Consider the following 18,408-nt stretch of genomic DNA (forward strand, 5'->3'; position numbering starts at 1 on the left):
TTTGGGGAAAGAGGGTATGGGAGAAGAAAGGGAAAGAAAGATATCTATTTGACAAAGAGAAAAGGCAAGGCCAAGCTGGTGTTGACAGCAGAGTGTGACTGCTCATTATTTGTCTTGGGAGGAACAGCTTTACCTGAAAAAGAATGACATGCTTATGATGAGCACCCTCTAATCCCATAGTGTCTTGTATATCCTTTATAATTGTGTTTCCACATTGGATAGAAAATTGTTTTATTCCCTCTCTATTAATAGTTACAAGCAGTTCAGTTCTGTTAGTTACCAATTATTTCAGGTTTATATGTCTGGAAAATATTTTACTTAATTTTTATTTGCAGAAGATATTTTTGCTGGGTATAGAATTTGAAGTTGACAGTAGTTTTTCTTTCAGTACTTTGAAGATTTACTCCACTGTCTTCTGGCTTGCATTGTTTCTGATTAAATGTCTGCCACCATTCTTATCTCTGTGCCTCTTTACTTAATGTGCCTTATTTCTCTAGCTTCCTCGGCCTTCCTGAAGTCTCAACTTTTTCTTTTCTACGCAGGTAAATAGCTGGATTTTAGCTGAGTTTCCTTTTTCTACCTTGTAGCCTGGAAATTTTCTAAGAAGTAAGCCAGCCAGGACATTTTAGGACTCACTTCATTTTTTTTTTTCTTTCAGAGATCAATGTCTGTGTTGCCTGTTGTTCAGTGTCTGAGAACCATTTTTTTCTTAATTTTTATTTTTAGTTATTTAAGGTGGATGAATAAATCTGCCCTTGTTACTCCATTTTGGCTGGGAGCAGAAGTTCTAAAATATTAAATAAAAAAATAACTGCTAAAAACATAAAAACCAACTTCTGATTACAAAACAACCATTTTTCTCAAAATTTGTCTACATCTTGGGAGTGTGAGCTCATTTTTTAAAAAAACTCACTGAGTGACACAGTGGTTTGACATTATCTCTTTTCTTACAGGATGCAGGAATCATTCAAACTGGATTTTTAAATCATTGCAAGTCAATGATGTATCAGAAGTTGCAGAGTGCAAGCCTGAGTAACAGTCTTCAAAAAATTTTGCTTCAGATAACAGAGAAAAGAAAATTGATCTACCATCTTAAAACTCTGATCTAGAAAAATATATATTCATGATAAGAAGTTATAATTGAGAAAAATTATTTTCCTCTTAATGCACCTGAATGAAAGGAACTATCCCTTTGTTTCTTGGGAGGAGTTGTATGTCTAAGATTGTCATAATAATGAGTCATTTTATTAAAACCTTGACATGATCACCAGGGAAGAGAAATAGAGCAATAGCTGGAACCTGTGTGTTAGTCCAAGATGACTTCTGAAGAAATGACAGCTTCTGTTCTCATACCTGTGACTCAGAGAAAAGTTGTTTCTGCCCAGTCAGCTTCAGATGAAAGTAGTGAAAAGGTCTCAGATATCAATATTCCAAAAGCACATACTGTCAGACAGACTGAGCAGACTTCTCATACCATCTCACGACTGAACAAACTTAGAGAAGAATCTTCTGGAAGCAACTTGCCAGAGATTCTCTCAGTAGCAAGGGAGAAAATAGTGAGTGATGAGAACAGTAATGAAAAATGCTGGGAGAAAAGCATGCCAGATTCTGTGAAAAACCTTAACATTAACTGCAACAACATATTGAGAAACCATCAGCATAGCCTTCCTCAGAGACAGTTTTATGAAATGCGCAACTCTGTTGCTGAGGAAGACCTGTGTTTAGAAACTGGAATTCCTTCTCCACTGGGAAGAACGGTGTTCCCTGGAATTCAACTGGAACTAGACAGACCTCCCATGGACATTAGTCCTTTGGGAAATCAGTCGACGATCCTAGAGACAGACAGAGTACACCCTGACAGCAGCACGGCAGTATTTCATTTTCATTATGAAGTTGACAGAAGAATGTCAGACACTTTCTGTACCCTGTCAGAAAAGTTAATTTTAGATGACTGTGGAAATTGTGTACCACTACCCAGGGGTGAGGAGAAGCAAAAGAAAAACTATGTGGCATATACCTGTAAACTAATGGAATTGGCAAAAAATTGTGATAGTAAGAATGAGCAGTTGCAGTGTGATCATTGTGACACCTTGAATGAAAAATACTTTTGCTTTGAAGGCTCTTGCCAGAAGGTTGATCTGGTATATTCAAGTGATAGTTTTTCCAGGGAAGATTTTAGTGACAGTCAAGCTGCCAAGACCTTTTTGAGCCATTTTGAGGACTTCCCTGATAAATGTGAAGATGTAGAAGAAGACTTTTTTAAAAGCAAAAAGGAGCGGTCCACTCTGTTAGTCAGAAGATTCTGCAAAAATGACAGAAAAGTTAAGAAATCTGTGTATACCGGAACAAGAGCAATTGTGAGAACTCTGCCTTCTGGCCACATTGGGCTGATTGCATGGAGTTACATTGATCGGAAGAGAAATAGTCCCTTACTGCCTTGTGGGAGAGTAATGGAACCCCTGTCAACGGTGGAGATAAGGCAAGATGGGAGCCGACATCTATCAGAAGCCCAGTGGTATCCTGTAAGCATTTGAGTTTCTTTATACCATTTCTTTAAACTTGCTTTTTCAAAAAATCCAAATTTCCATTTATTAATTATGAGAAATTTTAAGATCTGTCAAATTATGATTCTTAGGATAAGCATTTTTAGTTATTGAAAATAGATACTCCAATTGATAGCTACCAAGATTGGGTTGATACTGCAACATAAAAGTATGTCAGAAAATACTGTTACTGGGAGTAGAGGGTTTAGGGAGATTTCCTGGTAGTGGAAAAAATGGCTCTATCTGTTGATTATCTGGTTTTTGTTATTTTGAGATAAATGCCTAGTTCCTCTGCTATAGTGTAGTTCATTACTGCTTTTAGGTTTCCAGATCCAACAGAATTTAATTCTGTTTTTTTACATTTTCTAACTAATGGCCCCACTTCCTTCCCTCTTAAACTTTTTTATGCCATGGACCCCTTTGGCAGAGTGATGAGCATATGGATTCAGAATAATGTTTTTAAATGAATCAAATGAAATCAAACGCATCATAAAGAACAAGTTATGTTGATACATATTTATCAAGATTAACATGGCAATTTAGGTGCTTCTTCATTAATACATTAAATAATAGTATCTGGTGATGTGATAACTATCATAATTTCAAATTATGGCCCTCTGTATTCTCAGTTTATGTATCCACAGATTCAACCAACTGCATATTGAAAATAGTTTTATAAGAAACAAAAAATCACAATATAACAGTAAAAATAATACAAATTAAAAAAAAACAATACACTATAACACTATTTACATAGTATAAGGTATTCTAAGTAATCTAGAGAAGTTTTAAAGTATACAGGAAGATGAATGTATGTTATACACAAATACTAGGCCATCTTATATAAGGGACTTGAGCATCCTTGAACTTTGGTATTCATGTGGATGGTGGCAGTCCTGGAACCAATTCCTCTTGGATATTGAGGGATAGTTGTAGTGATGAATATAAGTAAGGAATAGATTACCTAAAATTTTCTCAATTTTAGAAAAATTCTCAATTTTCTCAAATTTTAAATTCCATGTCCTAGAAAACCCTTCAGACCAAACCAGGGCAGTCGGTCACCCTAAATATCAATAACATTTTAGGATATCTATCACAACTGTAATAGGATATGGAAATCTCTGTGACTTCTATTGTGACAAGATCACAGTTACTATTACTACTGCTGAAGTTTGTTACCCATATTCAGAATTAAAAGAAATGTAAATTTCCATTTGGGATTAATGTAAATAATGATTCATTTTTTTCCTCAACCAGATTTCCAGGTCCTCTGATTCTATTCCCAGTCTACCCTCTTTAAGAATCCTGTTCTACTCTGCTCATGTACCCCAAAACCTAAAATCCAATAAAAAAAAAAAAAAAAAGAATCCTGTTCTAGAAATACATATGATCAGGCTGCCTGCTCTCAGACCTTATCTGTATTTCTGAGGACAGTGCCATGTGCCATCTTGGATTTTTTTTTAAATCCTGAACACTTTGACTTCCTTCAGTTATTCTCTATGTGAACTTGTTTTTAGAACTCTCACATTCCAATTCTTCACAAGTCCTTTAAAACCCAACCCTAGAAATAAGCACCTGGTCTAGAGAAACATCCTTTTTATTGAGATATAAGTGGTATACTTTTTCTTTCATCTTCATCATCATCATCATTGTATTAGTCTGTTCTCATGCTGCTAATAAAGACATACCCTAGACTGGGTAATTTACAGAGAAAAAGAGGTTCAATGGACTTATGGTTCCACATGGCTGGGGAGGCCAAACAATCATGGTAGAAGGCAGAGGAGGAGCAAAGGCACATCTTACATGGTGGCAGGCAAGAAAGCATGTGCAGGGGAACTCTCATGCATAAAACCATCATATCTTATTCATGCATAAAACCATCATATCTTCTGAGATTTATTCACTACCATGAGAACTGTATGGGGGAAACCACCCCCTGATTCAGTTATCTCCACCTGGCCTTGCCCTTGACACATGGGGATTATTACAATTCAAGATGAGATTTGGGTGGGGACACAGCCCAACCATATGAAATATCAATCAGGGTAGCTAACATTTATTGAGCATTCAAAATATGCCATATATTGGGCTAAATAATTTATATATTTCATGTTATATAATCATCTTAACTACCATATGATATTGATGTGATAATTAACCCTATTGTATTGCTAAGAAAACTGATTTCCTGGGAAATTATTTACCTTATCCAAGATCACTTAGTTAGTAAGTAAAATAAGATTTAATTCAGGCAGCTCATACTCTTAGGTAGTTTCTTGAGATACAGAAAGTAATAAAATTCAGAATAAGCATTTAAAAGAACAGAAAAATTCTGTTCATTTCAGCATCTGTTGATTGAGTGATTCCGTTCGTTGATGCTCACGGTATCTCAGACTTGGCCATGTAAGATATGGTGATTGTAACCCCACTTACATGTTACAGTCACTGCCCAGACCCCTCCGCAGACCCTTTGAATCAGAATCACTAGGGTAGGGCACAGCATGAATATTTTTTTCAGTGTTTCTATGGATTCTATGAAGTTGAGAACCATTGGCTAGGAGTTTAAACAGAGCTCTTTGCTTTTTGATCAGAACATTTCAGGACTGTTTGCCCTTCCCTAAAAACCCTGACACCTCTTGGGTTCTTAGGAACATTAGGGCTGACCTGGGAACCTGCCTGAAAAGTGAAAGCCTGCATGTCCTTCTCTATACAGTTGACCACTCAGCCAGCCAGTGTCTAGGGATGTGTTTCTGTGTCTCTTGACCTGATTCCACATGAAACCTGAGTCACAGATGAGGAGCTTGTTACCAGCATGCCTATCCTGCTTGGCACTAGATGACTTGTGCAGCATCACACTGCCATGAAACTGCTGTTGAGAGCAACATGCATGTCATCTTAGTTAAAAGTGCAGTGGTTTAAAAAATCATGTACACTCGAACATTAAGAGCACAACAGAAATTTAAATATAGCAAAGTGAATGGAAATAGCTTGCTTTAGAACATTTATCATGGTTTCCCAATGAGGGCTGTGAATCTGGTATACATTTCAGAATAATTTTTGGTATGCCCATACTCTCCTCCGGTTTCTCCTTTTCTACAGCACTGCTGCTGTTTCTTCTGAGCTTGTTCATTGGTCCCAGCTCAAACCTGCCCTTGTCCATCAAAGGCCCTGGGATGGTTAATTTCTAATTGAAAAGGACCAAAGGGATGATGTAAATTGTCTCCTCCCTGCTTCTTAGTATCCGGAGGCTGGGAGAGGTTGCCACACCTCTGTCAGAGTAGACTTCAGGAACTTCTATCCCCTTGGGGATAGGAGGAGGCTTGGAGGAGGCTATTGGCATTTTTCTTAACCATTAAGATACAGCTGGGGAATAAGTTGGTTGCCCTGTCCTTTCTTAAGGGAGATTTCTAAAGGGGGGGCCCTTTCTGAATATCCAAATCACACCATACAGGAATGAATCAGTATTTTGTAAGGTATTATATTCTATATATCTTGTTTTTTAGTTTAGGATCTGGTAGAAATCCTCAAAAGTTGCACAGGTGAATTATAACTAGTTTCCCCAGCTCCTATGAATCACTTCCTTCAAAGATGCAGCCCCTAATGATATGCTCCTTTTCCTGTGTTTTGGTCATTTCATAGGTGTCCATTCTGGTTCCTCAATCAGATTGTAAATTGATTAAGGACAAGAAACGAGTTCTGCATTTTTTTACTCTCCATAATGGAAGCATAATGGCAACTATATAGAGAATAAGGACAATGTCATGGTTAGAAATACAGTCTCTGGGGTCAGTCAACTGGAATTTAAATTGTGACCCTGACTCCATCGCTGACTGGCCATGTGAATTCTGGTACATGGTTTGACCTCTTTGTTCCTGATTACCTTTTTTATAAACTGAGAATAGTGGTGTTATTGTGGCGTTAAATGAGATGCTACTCACTGCACAGTTCCAGCAAGGAGCGAGTGCTGCTTGTATATCCACTCTGGACACTGTGGATATACTTTGTCGAGAACACATTTCCACCTCCTTCTGCTGTTTGTCTTCTCACTCAGGGGTGTTACAGTGGTATGAATTTGAATGCATGCTTCTCAATCTATGATGTGGTAGTTTGAACAATGCTTCCCACACATTTAAAGAATGTGCTGTTTGTCCAATTAATTCCTTGGCCCTCAACATTAAGTGTTTTTTTTTCTTAGATGCCTTGGTCAGAATGACTCATTTAGTTTGTATTTGCACAGCTGTGTAGAGAAGAATGGATTTGAATGGAAAACATTAATGAAGATTAATGCTTGCTGACATACTAACTATATTGGTATCCTCCTCCTCCTCCTCATAAAAAATTAAAACCCTATCCCTTATCCAGTTATAGTCATATTCCCTCTCTCCTGCTCTGAAACAAGATGGGATATTTTGACAGGTGGCTAAAGTCTCCAGGTTAAAGATTGGTTAAGGGTGTTTTTCCTTAAAAAAAAAAAAATTCTCAACCTGCCTGAATTTTAAGGAGTTTAGATACATAGAGTTATCATGAATGTGAAGTACAAGAAGTTTCTGCTTCTGCCCGGCTGGAATTGCTCATGTAACCCGAGCTCCACATGCAGTCAGAGAATGTGGAGGCGCCAGGGCAGGCATTCCACTGGCTCCTGTATTATCACTTCACTTATTTCCCTTCTTTGTTCCACAAGAAGATTCACTGTACAAGAATATGTATGATAAAATCGAAAAAAAAAAACTCACATAAAGTAAAAAACAAAGAATACAAACAAAAAGTAAATAATGAATTAAAAAATTTTGTATCAGACTACAAAAGGTATAATTTAAAAAGTAAGGCCAAAAGCGGCTTCTATATTGCTGCTTCTTATTCTGTTTCCTTCCTTTTAAAATGCGCCTTTCTTCTTTGTGCTTCACTCTCAAGCACAGAAAATTAAACCTAAGAGGCAACTATTTTTTGAATGTTTCACAAATATACCTTTGTTGGTATACATGTCCTTGATTCTATATTTTGTCTCTCTTGAATTGAAGAGACCTGAACCTTAGGGGAGAGATAATGTCTATTATGTGTAAAAGGGACCTACCAATAATAAATTCGCCTTCTAAGTTGTAAGTTTTATAGATGATAAAATATCTATTGAGCCCCACTGTTCAATGTTCTAAGGGATTGCTGTTGAGATAGCAACATGCCTTGTTTTCTGGTCTGGAAATTTGGTTGCCTGGAGCTAGGGTACAATATGGACATTGAGATAATTAAGATTTCATGGGGTGCTTAGACTAAGCTGGAAGCCTGTGCTTGGTGATTTGCCAAGCTGCCTCTTTCATTACAAAGGGTAGTGCTGGGTTGATGACATGGGTATAGGATGAGGCTGGCCCCTTCCTCCTGAGCACAGTGAGAGGGAATCCAGCTTCCTCTCAGCTCCCATGCAGTTTAGTCACGTCCAGTGCATCAGTGGAAAATGTGCTGGCTGTCAGAGTCCAGCTTTGTGATGACTTCACGACTTTCGCTTATTAGCTGCATTGGTGTAATGTACGATCAATTGCCCCCTGCATCTCTGTACTTATGCCAACTCTTTGGCTAAGATATGGTAAGAGCAGGAATGAAAAACCTTGACTCTGGATTCCAGTGTAAGGTAAATGCACTGGTGGCCACTTTTATTCTCATAATAGTCTTGGGACAGTATCAGCATTAGAATTATTATTTTTTTCTTTTCCCCAGATGTCCTACATAATGGGAATTAGCAGCTGGAAAGACCCAATCCCTGAAAATGGGCCATGGTAGTAAGTGGCCTGAAAAGAATTAGACCCAGTAGGCAAGGATAAAACCACCTGGTGAAGCCCTGATCTGCTCTACAACCTGCATTTTACAGAGAGGGCACTCAAGCTGCCCCTCGAATGACCTCTGCAAAGTCATGAGTTATAGAAGTGCCCCCTCTGAGCTTAAGGGAGTCCTGGGGTTACAGGAGAGGTTTCCACCCTGGTGACCAAATGATTCAGCATTTAAGGATTTGAAACATCAGTTGGGGGAGGTACACCCACTGACCCCCACGAGTACACTAACTGGTAACTTAGACAGGGTCTTGTCTCAAAAGCAGTGCTGGGCTTATTTTCTGGCACCATGATAGCCAAATGGTGCCCCTTTCAGTGGTTCTTTGTTCTAGTGGCTTGCCTGAACACATGCAGAGCCTCACATTAAATATCGGTCTTCTGGAGCTCAGGCATCAGAACCCTAAACGCCTAACCCCAAGGCTCAGTCCCCTACCAGGAACCCCAAACCCTTCCTTCTTATTTCAGCCATCACTCTTCAAACTCTCAGAAAGCTCAGCAGAAAACCCTCTCAGCCTTCAGCAACACAAAGGCATGCAATCATCTTTCAAGGACAGGGAAAGCCAGTTCTTTGAAACACAATAGCAGATCTCCTTGAAGGGGAGGAGAAATGCTTTGGTTTCTTCTTATTTGCTTTTTGATAGCTTTTTGACATGTAATTCACATACCATACAATTCAAAGTATATAATTCAGTGGTTTTAAATATATTCACAGATATGTGCAGGCATCACTACAATCAATTATAGAACATTTTCATCATCTCAAAAAACAACCCCGTTTCTTTTAGCTATCACCCTCCATTGCCCCATCCTGGGCCTCTCCCCAGCTCTAAGCAACAACTAATCCACTTTCTATCTCTATAGATTTCCTTATTCTGGACTTTCCTATGAATGGACTTTCTGTTTGGTCTTGTGACTGGCTTCTTTCACTTAGCATAATCTTTTCAAGGTTAGAGATTCATTTATACTGTAGCATGAATCAGTACTTAAATACTTTTCACTGCTGAATAATATTATTTCATTATATGAAGCCACATTTTATTGATCTATTCATCAATTGTTGGACATTGAGTTGTTTCCACTTTTGGATTATTATGAATAATACTGCTGTGAGCATTCATGCAGAAGTTTTTGTGACAACATAGCTTCCATTTCTTTTGGATAAATACCCAGGAGTTGAACTGCTGGGTCACATGATAACTCTGTTTAATCTTTTTTTCTTTTTAAATTTTATTGCATTTTAGGTTTTGGGGTACATGTGCAGAACATGCAAGACAGTTGCATAGGTACACACATGGCAGTGTGTTTTGCTTCCTTTCTCCCCTTCACCCACATTTGGCATTTCTCCCCAGGCTATCCCTCCCTACCTCCCCCTCCCACTGGCCCTCCCCTTTTCCCCCCAATAGACCCCAGTGTTTAGTACTCCCCTCTCTGTGTCCATGTGTTCTCATTTTTCATCACCCGCCTATAAGTGAGAATATGTGGTGTTTCATTTTCTGTTCTTGTGTCAGTTTGCTGAGAATGATGTTCTCCAGATTCATTCATGTCCCTACAAACGACCCAAACTCATCATTTTTGATTGCTGCATAATATTCCATGGTGTATATGTGCCACATTTTCCCAATCCAGTCTATCATCATTGGGCATTTGGGTTGATTCCAGGTCTTTGCTATTGTAAACAGTGCTGCAATGAACATTCATGTGCATGTGTCCTTATAGTAGAACGATTTATAGTCCTTTGGATATATACCCAGTAATGGGATTGCTGGGTCAAGTGGAATTTCTATTTCTAAGGCCTTGAGGAATCACCACACTGTCTTCCACAATGGTTGAACTAATTTACACTCCCACCAAAAGTGTAAAAGTGTTCCTTTTTCTCCACATCCTCTCCAGCATCTGTTGTCTCCAGATTTTTTCATGATCGCCATTTTAACTGGCATGAGATGGTATCTCAATGTGGTTTTGATTTGCATCTCTCTGATGACCAGTGACGAAGAGCATTTTTTCCTATGATTGTTGGCCTCATATATGTCTTCTTTCGTAAAGTGTCTGTTCATATCCTTTGCCCACTTTTGAATGGGCTTGTTTGTTTTTTTCCTGTAAATCTGTTTGAGTTCTTTGTAAATTCTGGATATCAGCCCTTTGTCAGATGGGTAAACTGCAAAAATTTTTTCCCATTCTGTTGGTTGCTGATTCACTCTAGCGACTGTTTCTTTTGCCGTGCAGAAGCTGTGGAGTTTCATTAGGTCCCATTTGTCTATTTTGGCTTTTGTTGCCAATGCTTTTGGTGTTTTGTTCATGAAGTCCTCGCCTACTCCTATGTCCTGGATGGTTTTACCTAGATTTCCTTCTCAGGTTTTTATGGTGCCAGGTCTTATGTTTCAGTCTTTAATCCATCTGGAGTTAATTTTAGTGTAACGTGTGAGGAAGGGGTCCAGTTTCTGCTTTCTGCACATGGCTAGCCAGTTTTCCCAACACCATTTGTTGAACAGGGAATCCTTTCCCCATTGCTTGTTTTTGTCAGGTTTATCAAAGATTCTATGGTTGTAGATATGTTGTGTTGCCCCTGATGCCTCTGTTTTGTTCCATTGGTCTATATCTCTGTTTTGGTACCAGTACCATGCTGTTTTGATTACTGTAGCCTTGTAGTATAGTTTGAAATCCGGTATTGTGATGCCCCCCGCTGTGTTCTTTTTGCTTAGAATTGACTTGGCTATGCGGGCTCTCTTTTGGTTCCATATGAAGTTCATGGTGGTTTTTTCCAGTTCTGTGAAAAAAGTCAATGATAGCTTGATGGAGATAGCGTTGATTCTGTAAATTACTTTGGGCAGTATAGCCATTTTCACAACATTAATTCTTCCTAACCATGAACATGAAATGTTTCTCCATCTGTGTCCTCTCTTATTTCATTGAGCAGTGGTTTGTAGTTTTCCTTGAAGAGGTCCCTTACATTCCTTGTGAGTGTATTCCTAGGTATTTTATTCTTTTTGTAGCAATTGCGAATGGCAGTTTGTTCTTGATTTGGCTTTCTTTAAGTCTGTTATTGGTGTAGAGGAATGCTTGTGATTTTTGCACATTGATTTTATATCCTGAGACTTTGCTGAAGTTGCTTATCAGTTTCAGAAGTTTTTGGGCTGAGGCAATGGGGTCTTCTACGTATACTATCATGTCGTCTGCAAATAGAGACAATTTGGCTTCCACCTTTCCTATTTGAATACCCTTTATTTCTTTTTCTTGCCTGATTGCTCTGGCTAGAACTTCCAGTACTATATTGAATAGGAGTGGTGAATGAGGGCATCCTTGTCTAGTGCCGGATTTCAAAGGGAATGCTTCCAGTTTTTGCCCATTCAGTATGATATTGGCTGTTGGTTTGTCATAAATAGCTTTTATTACTTTGAGATACGTTCCATCGATACCGAGTTTATTAAGGGTTTTTAGCATAAAGGGCTGTTGAATTTTGTCAAATGCCTTCTCTGAGTCAATTGAGATAATCATGTGGTTTCTGTTTTTGGTTCTGTTTATGTGGTGAATTACGTTTATAGACTGCGTATGTTGAACCAGCCTTGCATCCCCGGGATGAGTCCTACTTGATATGATGAATAAGTTTTTTGATTTGCTGTTGCAATCGGCTTGCCAATATTTTATTGAAGATTTTTGCTTCTATGTTCATCATGGATATTGGCCTGAAGTTTTCTTTTCTTGTTGGGTCTCTGCCGGGTTTTGGTATCAGGATGATATTGGTCTCAAAATGATTTGGGAAGGATTCCCTCTTTTTGGATTATTTGGAATAGTTTTAGGAGGAATGGTACCAGCTCCTCTTTGTGTGTCTGGTAGAATTCGGCTGTGAACCCGTCTGGACCTGGGCTTTTTTTTGTGTGGTAGGCTCTTAATTGCTGCCTCGACTTCTGACCTATTCATAGTTTCAGCTTCCTCCTGGTTTAGGCTTGGGAGGACATAGGAGTCCAGGAATTTATCCATTTCTTCCAGGTTTACTAGTTTATGTGCATAGAGTTGTTTGTAATATTCTCTGATGATGGTTTGAATTTCTGTGGAATCTGTGGTGATTTCCCCTTTATCATTTTTTATTGCATCTATTTGGTTGTTCTCTCTTTTCTTTTTAATCAATCTGGCTAGTGGTCTGTCTATTTTGTTGATCTTTTCAAAAAACCAGCTCTTGGATTTATTGATTTTTTGAAGGGTTTTTCGTGTCTCAATCTCCTTCAGTTCAGCTCTGATCTTAGTTATTTCTTGTCTTCTGCTGGGTTTTGAGTTTTTTTGATCTTGCTCCTCTAGCTCTTTCAATTTTGACGATAGGGTGTCAATTTTGGATCTCTCCATTCTCCTCATATGGGCACTTATTGCTATATACTTTCCTCTAGAGACTGCTTTAAATGTGTCCCAGAGATTCTGGCATGTTGTGTCTTCGTTCTCATTGGTTTCGAAGAACTTCTTTATTTCTGCCTTCATTTCATTGTTTATCCAGTCAACATTCAAGAGGCAGTTGTTCAGTTTCCATGAAGCTGTGCGGTTCTGGGTTGGTTTCTGAATTCTGAGTTCTAACTTGATTGCACTATGGTCTGAGAGGCTGTTTGTTATGACTTCAGTTGTTTTGCATTTGCTGAGCAGTGCTTTACTTCCAATTATGTGGTAAATTTTAGAGTAGGTGTGAAGTGGTGCTGAGAAGCATTTATATTCTGTGGATTTGGGGTGGAGACTTCTGTAAATGTCTATCAGGTTTTCTTGCTCCAGGTCTGAGTTCAAGCCCTGGATATCCTTGTTGATTTTCTGTCTGGTTGATCTGTCTAATATTGACAGTGGAGCGTTAAAGTCTCCCACTATTATTGTGTGGGAGTCTAAGTCTTTTTGTAGGTCATTAAGAACTTGCCTTATGTATCTGTGTGCTCCTGTGTTGGGTCTATATATGTTTAGGATCGTTAGCTCTTCTTGTTGTATTGATCCTTTTACCATTATGTAATGGCCTTCTTTGTCTCTTTTGATCTTTGTTGCTTTAAAGTCCATTTTATCAGAGATGAGAATTGGAACTCCTGCTTTTTTTTTGCTCTCCATTTGCTTGGTAAATCTTCCTCCATCCCTTTATTTTGAGCCTCTGTGTACCCTTGCATGTGAGATGGGTTTCCTGGATACAGCACACCGATGGGTTTTGGTTTTTTATCCAATTTGCCAGTCTGTGTCTTTTGATCAGTGCATTTAGTCCATTTACATTGAGGGTTAATATTGTTATGTGTGAATGTGATACTACCATTTTGATGCTAGCTGGCTGTTTTGCCTATTAGTTGTTGTAGATTCTTCATTGTGTTGATGCTCTTTAGCATTTAGTGTGATTTTGGAATGGCTGGTACTGGTTGTTCCTTTCTATGTTTTGTGCCTCTTTCAGGAGGTCTTGTAAAGCAGGCGTGGTGGTGAGAAAATCTCTGAGTACTTGCCTGTTCACAAACGATTTTATTTTTCCTTCACTTATGAAGCTCAGTTTGGCTGAATATGAAATTCTGGGTTGAAAGTTCTTTTCTTTAAGGATGTTGAATATTGGCCCCTACTCTCTTCTGGCTTGTAGTGTTTCTGCCGAGAGATCTGCTGTGAGTCTGATGGGCTTCCCTTTGTGGGTGACCCGACCTTTCTCTCTGGCTGCCCTTAGTATTTTCTCCTTTATTTCAACCTTGTTGAATCTGACGATTATGTGCCTTGGGGTTGCTCTTCTTGCGGAATATCTTTGTGGTGTTCTCTGTATTTCCTGCATTTGTGTGTTGGCCTGTCTTGCTAGGTGGGGGAAATTTTTCTGGATAATATCCTGAAGAGTATTTTCCAGCTTGCATTCATTCTCTTCATCACATTCTGGTACACCGATCAAACGTAGGTTAGGTCTCTTCACATGGCCCCCATTTCTTGGAGACTTTGTTCATTCCTTTTTGTGCTTTTTTCTCTGATCTTGGTTTCTCATTTTATTTCATTGAGTTGATCTTTGACTTCTGATATTCTTTCTTCTGCTTGGTCAGTTCGGCTATTGAAACGTGCATGCTTTGCGAAGTTCTCGTATTGTGTTTTTCAGCTCCTTTAATTCATTCATATTCCTCTCTAAGTTATCCATTCTTGTTATCATTTCCTCGAATCTTTTTTCATATCTTTTTTCAAGGTTCTTAGTTTCTTTGCATTGATTTAAAACATGTTCTTTTAGCTCACAAAAGTTTCTCATTATCCACCTTCTGAAGTCTAACTCCGTCATTTCGTCACAGTCATTCTCCGTCCAGCTTTGTTCCCTTGCTGGTGAGGAGTTTTGGTCCTTTGTAGGAGGCGAGGTGTTCTGGTTTTGGGTGTTTTCCTCCTTTTTGCGCTGGTTTCTTTCCATCTTTGTGGATTTATCCACCTGTCATTTGTGTAGTTGCTGACTTTTCGATTGGGTCTCTGAATGGACACCCAGATTGTTGATGATGAAGTATTTCTGTTGCTTGGTTTTTCTTCTACTAGTCTAGCCCCTTCGCTGTACGACTGCTGAGGTCCACTCTAAGCCCTGTTTGTCTGGGGTGCACCTATAGCAGCTGCGGAACAGTGAGGGATGCTACCAGTTTCTTTTTCTGCTATCTTTGTCCCAGAATGATGCCTGCCAAATGTTAGTCTTTTGGATATAGAGGGGTCAGGGAGCTGCTTGAGGAGACAGTCTGTACTTTATAGAGCTCAATTGCTGAGCTGTGAGCTCTGTTGTTCATTCAGGGCTGTTAGGCTGCTATGTTTAATTCTGCTGCAACAGAACTCATAAGAAAATCCTTTTTTTTTCAGATGTTTTGTCTGGGGGGGTTGGGGCTTTATTTTGGAGTGTCCATTGTGCTGTTCTGCCCAGCTAGGAGGCAGTCTAGTCACTATTTGCCTGCCGAGGCTCTGCCCTGCTGGTGTGAGGTTCACCCTGTTGCTGTAGGCTCTGCCCTTCTGCTGCGGTCTCCACCCTGCTGCCATGGGCTACGCCCTGCGGCGGAGTCTCTCTATTGTAGCGGATTGCCTCGGCAATGGCAGGCTGCGTCAGCAATGGGCGTGTACCTCAGTAGGGGCGGGTTGCCTCGGTAATGGCGGACGCCCCTCCCCCACGGAGCTGCGCTCTCAGGGAACCTCTCCACCGGGAGCGTTTGGAATCACCGTTTTGTTTGTCACACTGCGCTACCCCAAACGCTGTGTCCCTGGAATCTCTTGGGCTGGCTCACTGTCCAAGTCCCGTTCAGTCTCAAGTTCAGCCCTCTCAAGTCTCAGGTTGCTGGTTCAACAGGGCACCCGGCCCAGTGCGCTTTGTGTGGAGTGCTGTGTAGTGCTGTGTAGCGCTGCTGCGCTACGGCGCGGGCCGCCGCCACACTGGCTGTCGGCTACACCAGCCAAAACCTCTGCCTGGCATCCCGCGTCTCTTTTATACCTGGAAATTTCCCCATTCTGTGGGCAACAAAGATCCGTCTGGAAATGCGACCCTGACTCACCCTCTCCCCGTATGCACTGAGAGCTTCAATCCTGGGTTGTTCTCGCAGCGCCATCTTGAGTCCTCCCCCCTACTCTGTTTAATCTTTTTAGGAATGGCCAGACTGTTTTCCAAAGCAGCTGCACATTTTACGTTTCCACCAGCAATGCAAAGGGTTCTGGTTTTCCCATATATATATTTTTGGAGACGGAGTCTCACTCTGTCACCAGGCCGTAGTGCGGTGGCGCAATCTAGACTCACTGCATCTTCTGCCTCTTGAGTTCAAGCAGTTCTCATGCCTCAGCCTCCTGAGTAGCTGGGATTACAGGCGACACCACCACACCTAGCTAATTTTTATAAAAAGTTTTAGTAGAGAGATTGTTTCACCATGTTGGTCAGGCTGGTCTCAAACTCCTGACCTCAGGTGATCTGCCTACCTTGGCCTCCCAAAGTGCTGGGATTACAGGCGTGAGCCACCACACCTGGCCCGATTTCTCCACATCTTGAACAATGTTTCTTATTGTCTGTCTTTTGGTTATAGCCATCCTAGTGGGTGTGAACTGATTATTTCATTGTTTTGTTTGGATCTTCCTGATGGCAAATGATGCTGAACACCTTTTCATGTGCTCTTAGCCATTTGTATATCATAGAAATGTCTAGTCAAATTCTTTGCCCATTTTTAAACTGAGGTGTCTTTTTTATTTTTGATTTATATATTCTGGATATAAGTTTATTATCAGGTATATGATTTGCAAAATTAATTTAGATATAGGTATAGGTATAGATATATGAGTGAAGATCAAGGAGGTGACAAAGGAGGTTTACAATTTTAATTTGCAGTGGAGCTTGTTAAACATGTTCCTTGGACCTTCATCTCCTTCTCAGTCTTTCTCACATTATTCTACCAGCAACAACTTTCAAATATTAAATTTTTTTTTTTGTAGTGACAAGATATTGCTATGTTGCCCAGGCTAGTCTTGAACTTCTGGCCTCAACTGATCCTCCTGCCTCGGCCTCCTAAAGTACTAGGATTACAGGCATGTGCCACTGTGCCTGGCCCCAAATATGATTTAAAAAATTTTCCAACCTCTCCAAATTTTCCCCAGACTTCAGCCTGCATAACTTTTCTTTTTCTCCTTTCTCCCTTTCTGCCTAAATTTTATTATCTAAATTGTTTCTCTTATTATCCAAATTCTGCACCCCAGAGCAGTAGCTGGGAATTACAGCCTTGGCCAGTCCACAACCTTGGGTACAAGAACATCATCCAACACAGCAACGGTTGAGGAGGAGGTTGCCACGTCACAATAATGCACTCTGTTATGCACAAGTACAAGCAGGGCTATCACCAGGGTGAGACAAGTGAGTGTCTCTTCTCTCAGGGTCTCAGGAGTGCCACCCATATACTTCTTAGTGAGTGCCTCCTTAAGTGGTGGGTGCTGGGCAGTTCCCTTGTCCCACCCTAGTCCCAGCCTTGGTACAAGGCTCTAAAGTCTGTGGTTTAGAAATGAATACCATCTTCCTAGTTCAGCAATGGCTTGACTGACCCCTCATGTACCTCAATACAGATATTTAAAATAAAATCTAAGAGTGTCTTCTGCATTTTTATTTTATTTATTTATGTTTGTTTTTGAGACAGAGTATCTCTCTGTCACCCAAAGTTGGAGTGCAATGGCATGATCTTGGCTCACTGCAACCTCCACCTCCCAGGTTCAAGCGATTCTCCTGCCTCAGCCTCCTGAGTAGCTGAGACTCCAGGCGCCCACCACCATGCCCAGATAATTTTTATATTTTTAGTCGAGATGGGGTTTCACCATATTGGCCGGGCTAGTCTCAAAAATCTTGACCTTGTGATCCGCCCTCCTTGCCTCCCAAAGTACTGGGATTACAGGAGTAAGCCACTGCGCCCAGCTGGCTTCTACATTTTTAAAGGGTTGAAAAAATCAAAAGAATACTATTTCATGACATGAAAATTATATAGAATTTAAATTTTATTGTTCATTAATAAGTGTTATGGAGCACAGCCACACTCATTCTTTTACGTATTGTCTATTGCTGCTTTTACCCTCTAATGGCAGAATTAAATAGCTGCAACAGACACTGTATGACCTGCAGAGACTAAAATATTTGTTATCTGGTCCTTTGTATCAAACCTTTGTCTATCCTTGGCCTAGAAAATCCTTCACTACCTGGCTAACTCCTATTCAGCTTTCAGGCCTGAGCTTAGTCTCACAATTTCTTGGTGGTCTTCTCTGCTGGCACCCTCCTCCCACCCTGGATCCCAGTCTAGACTTTCTGACAGTCAGTGCTCAGTTCTTATTTCTTGAATGACTCCTTGAATTATAAATGAAGAAGGGCGGTTTCCACCCACTCCTGCTGTCTCCTTTCCTACCCCAGAACCAGGCCCGGTTTGTTAGCTGTCCTCTCCCTGACCCTGAGAGCTTGGAACGAGTTCTTTTGTGCAATACCTATAGGACAGAATCAGGATTTTCCATTGAAATTTAAAAGGGTCTTTTTCAGTTCTGCAAACCCGGTGATTCATGCTTGTCATCTCCCCAGACTTGGCTTTAAAGGTCATGCTTGCATCTCCTTGTCCCTGGCTCCCCAT

At 40.2% G+C, this 18,408-nt stretch overlaps 1 protein-coding gene across 5 annotated transcripts in view; it reads left to right on the forward strand.

Annotated features, from left to right (window-relative positions):
• The window catches only part of PLCE1 (phospholipase C epsilon 1), a 375,911-nt gene that overhangs the window by 35,850 nt on the left and 321,653 nt on the right, over positions 1-18,408 (forward strand). For all 5 annotated transcript variants that reach the window (XM_078346073.1, XM_078346074.1, XM_078346075.1 and 2 more), the window contains exon 2: positions 954-2,522. In XM_078346073.1, the coding sequence (XP_078202199.1) occupies positions 1,317-2,522 (1,206 nt within the window). In that variant the 5' untranslated portion in view covers positions 954-1,316. The remainder of the gene's footprint in view (positions 1-953; positions 2,523-18,408) is intronic.

The sequence above is a fragment of the Callithrix jacchus genome, chromosome 12 (assembly GCF_049354715.1).
Source record: "Callithrix jacchus isolate 240 chromosome 12, calJac240_pri, whole genome shotgun sequence".
NCBI lineage: Eukaryota > Metazoa > Chordata > Mammalia > Primates > Cebidae > Callithrix > Callithrix jacchus.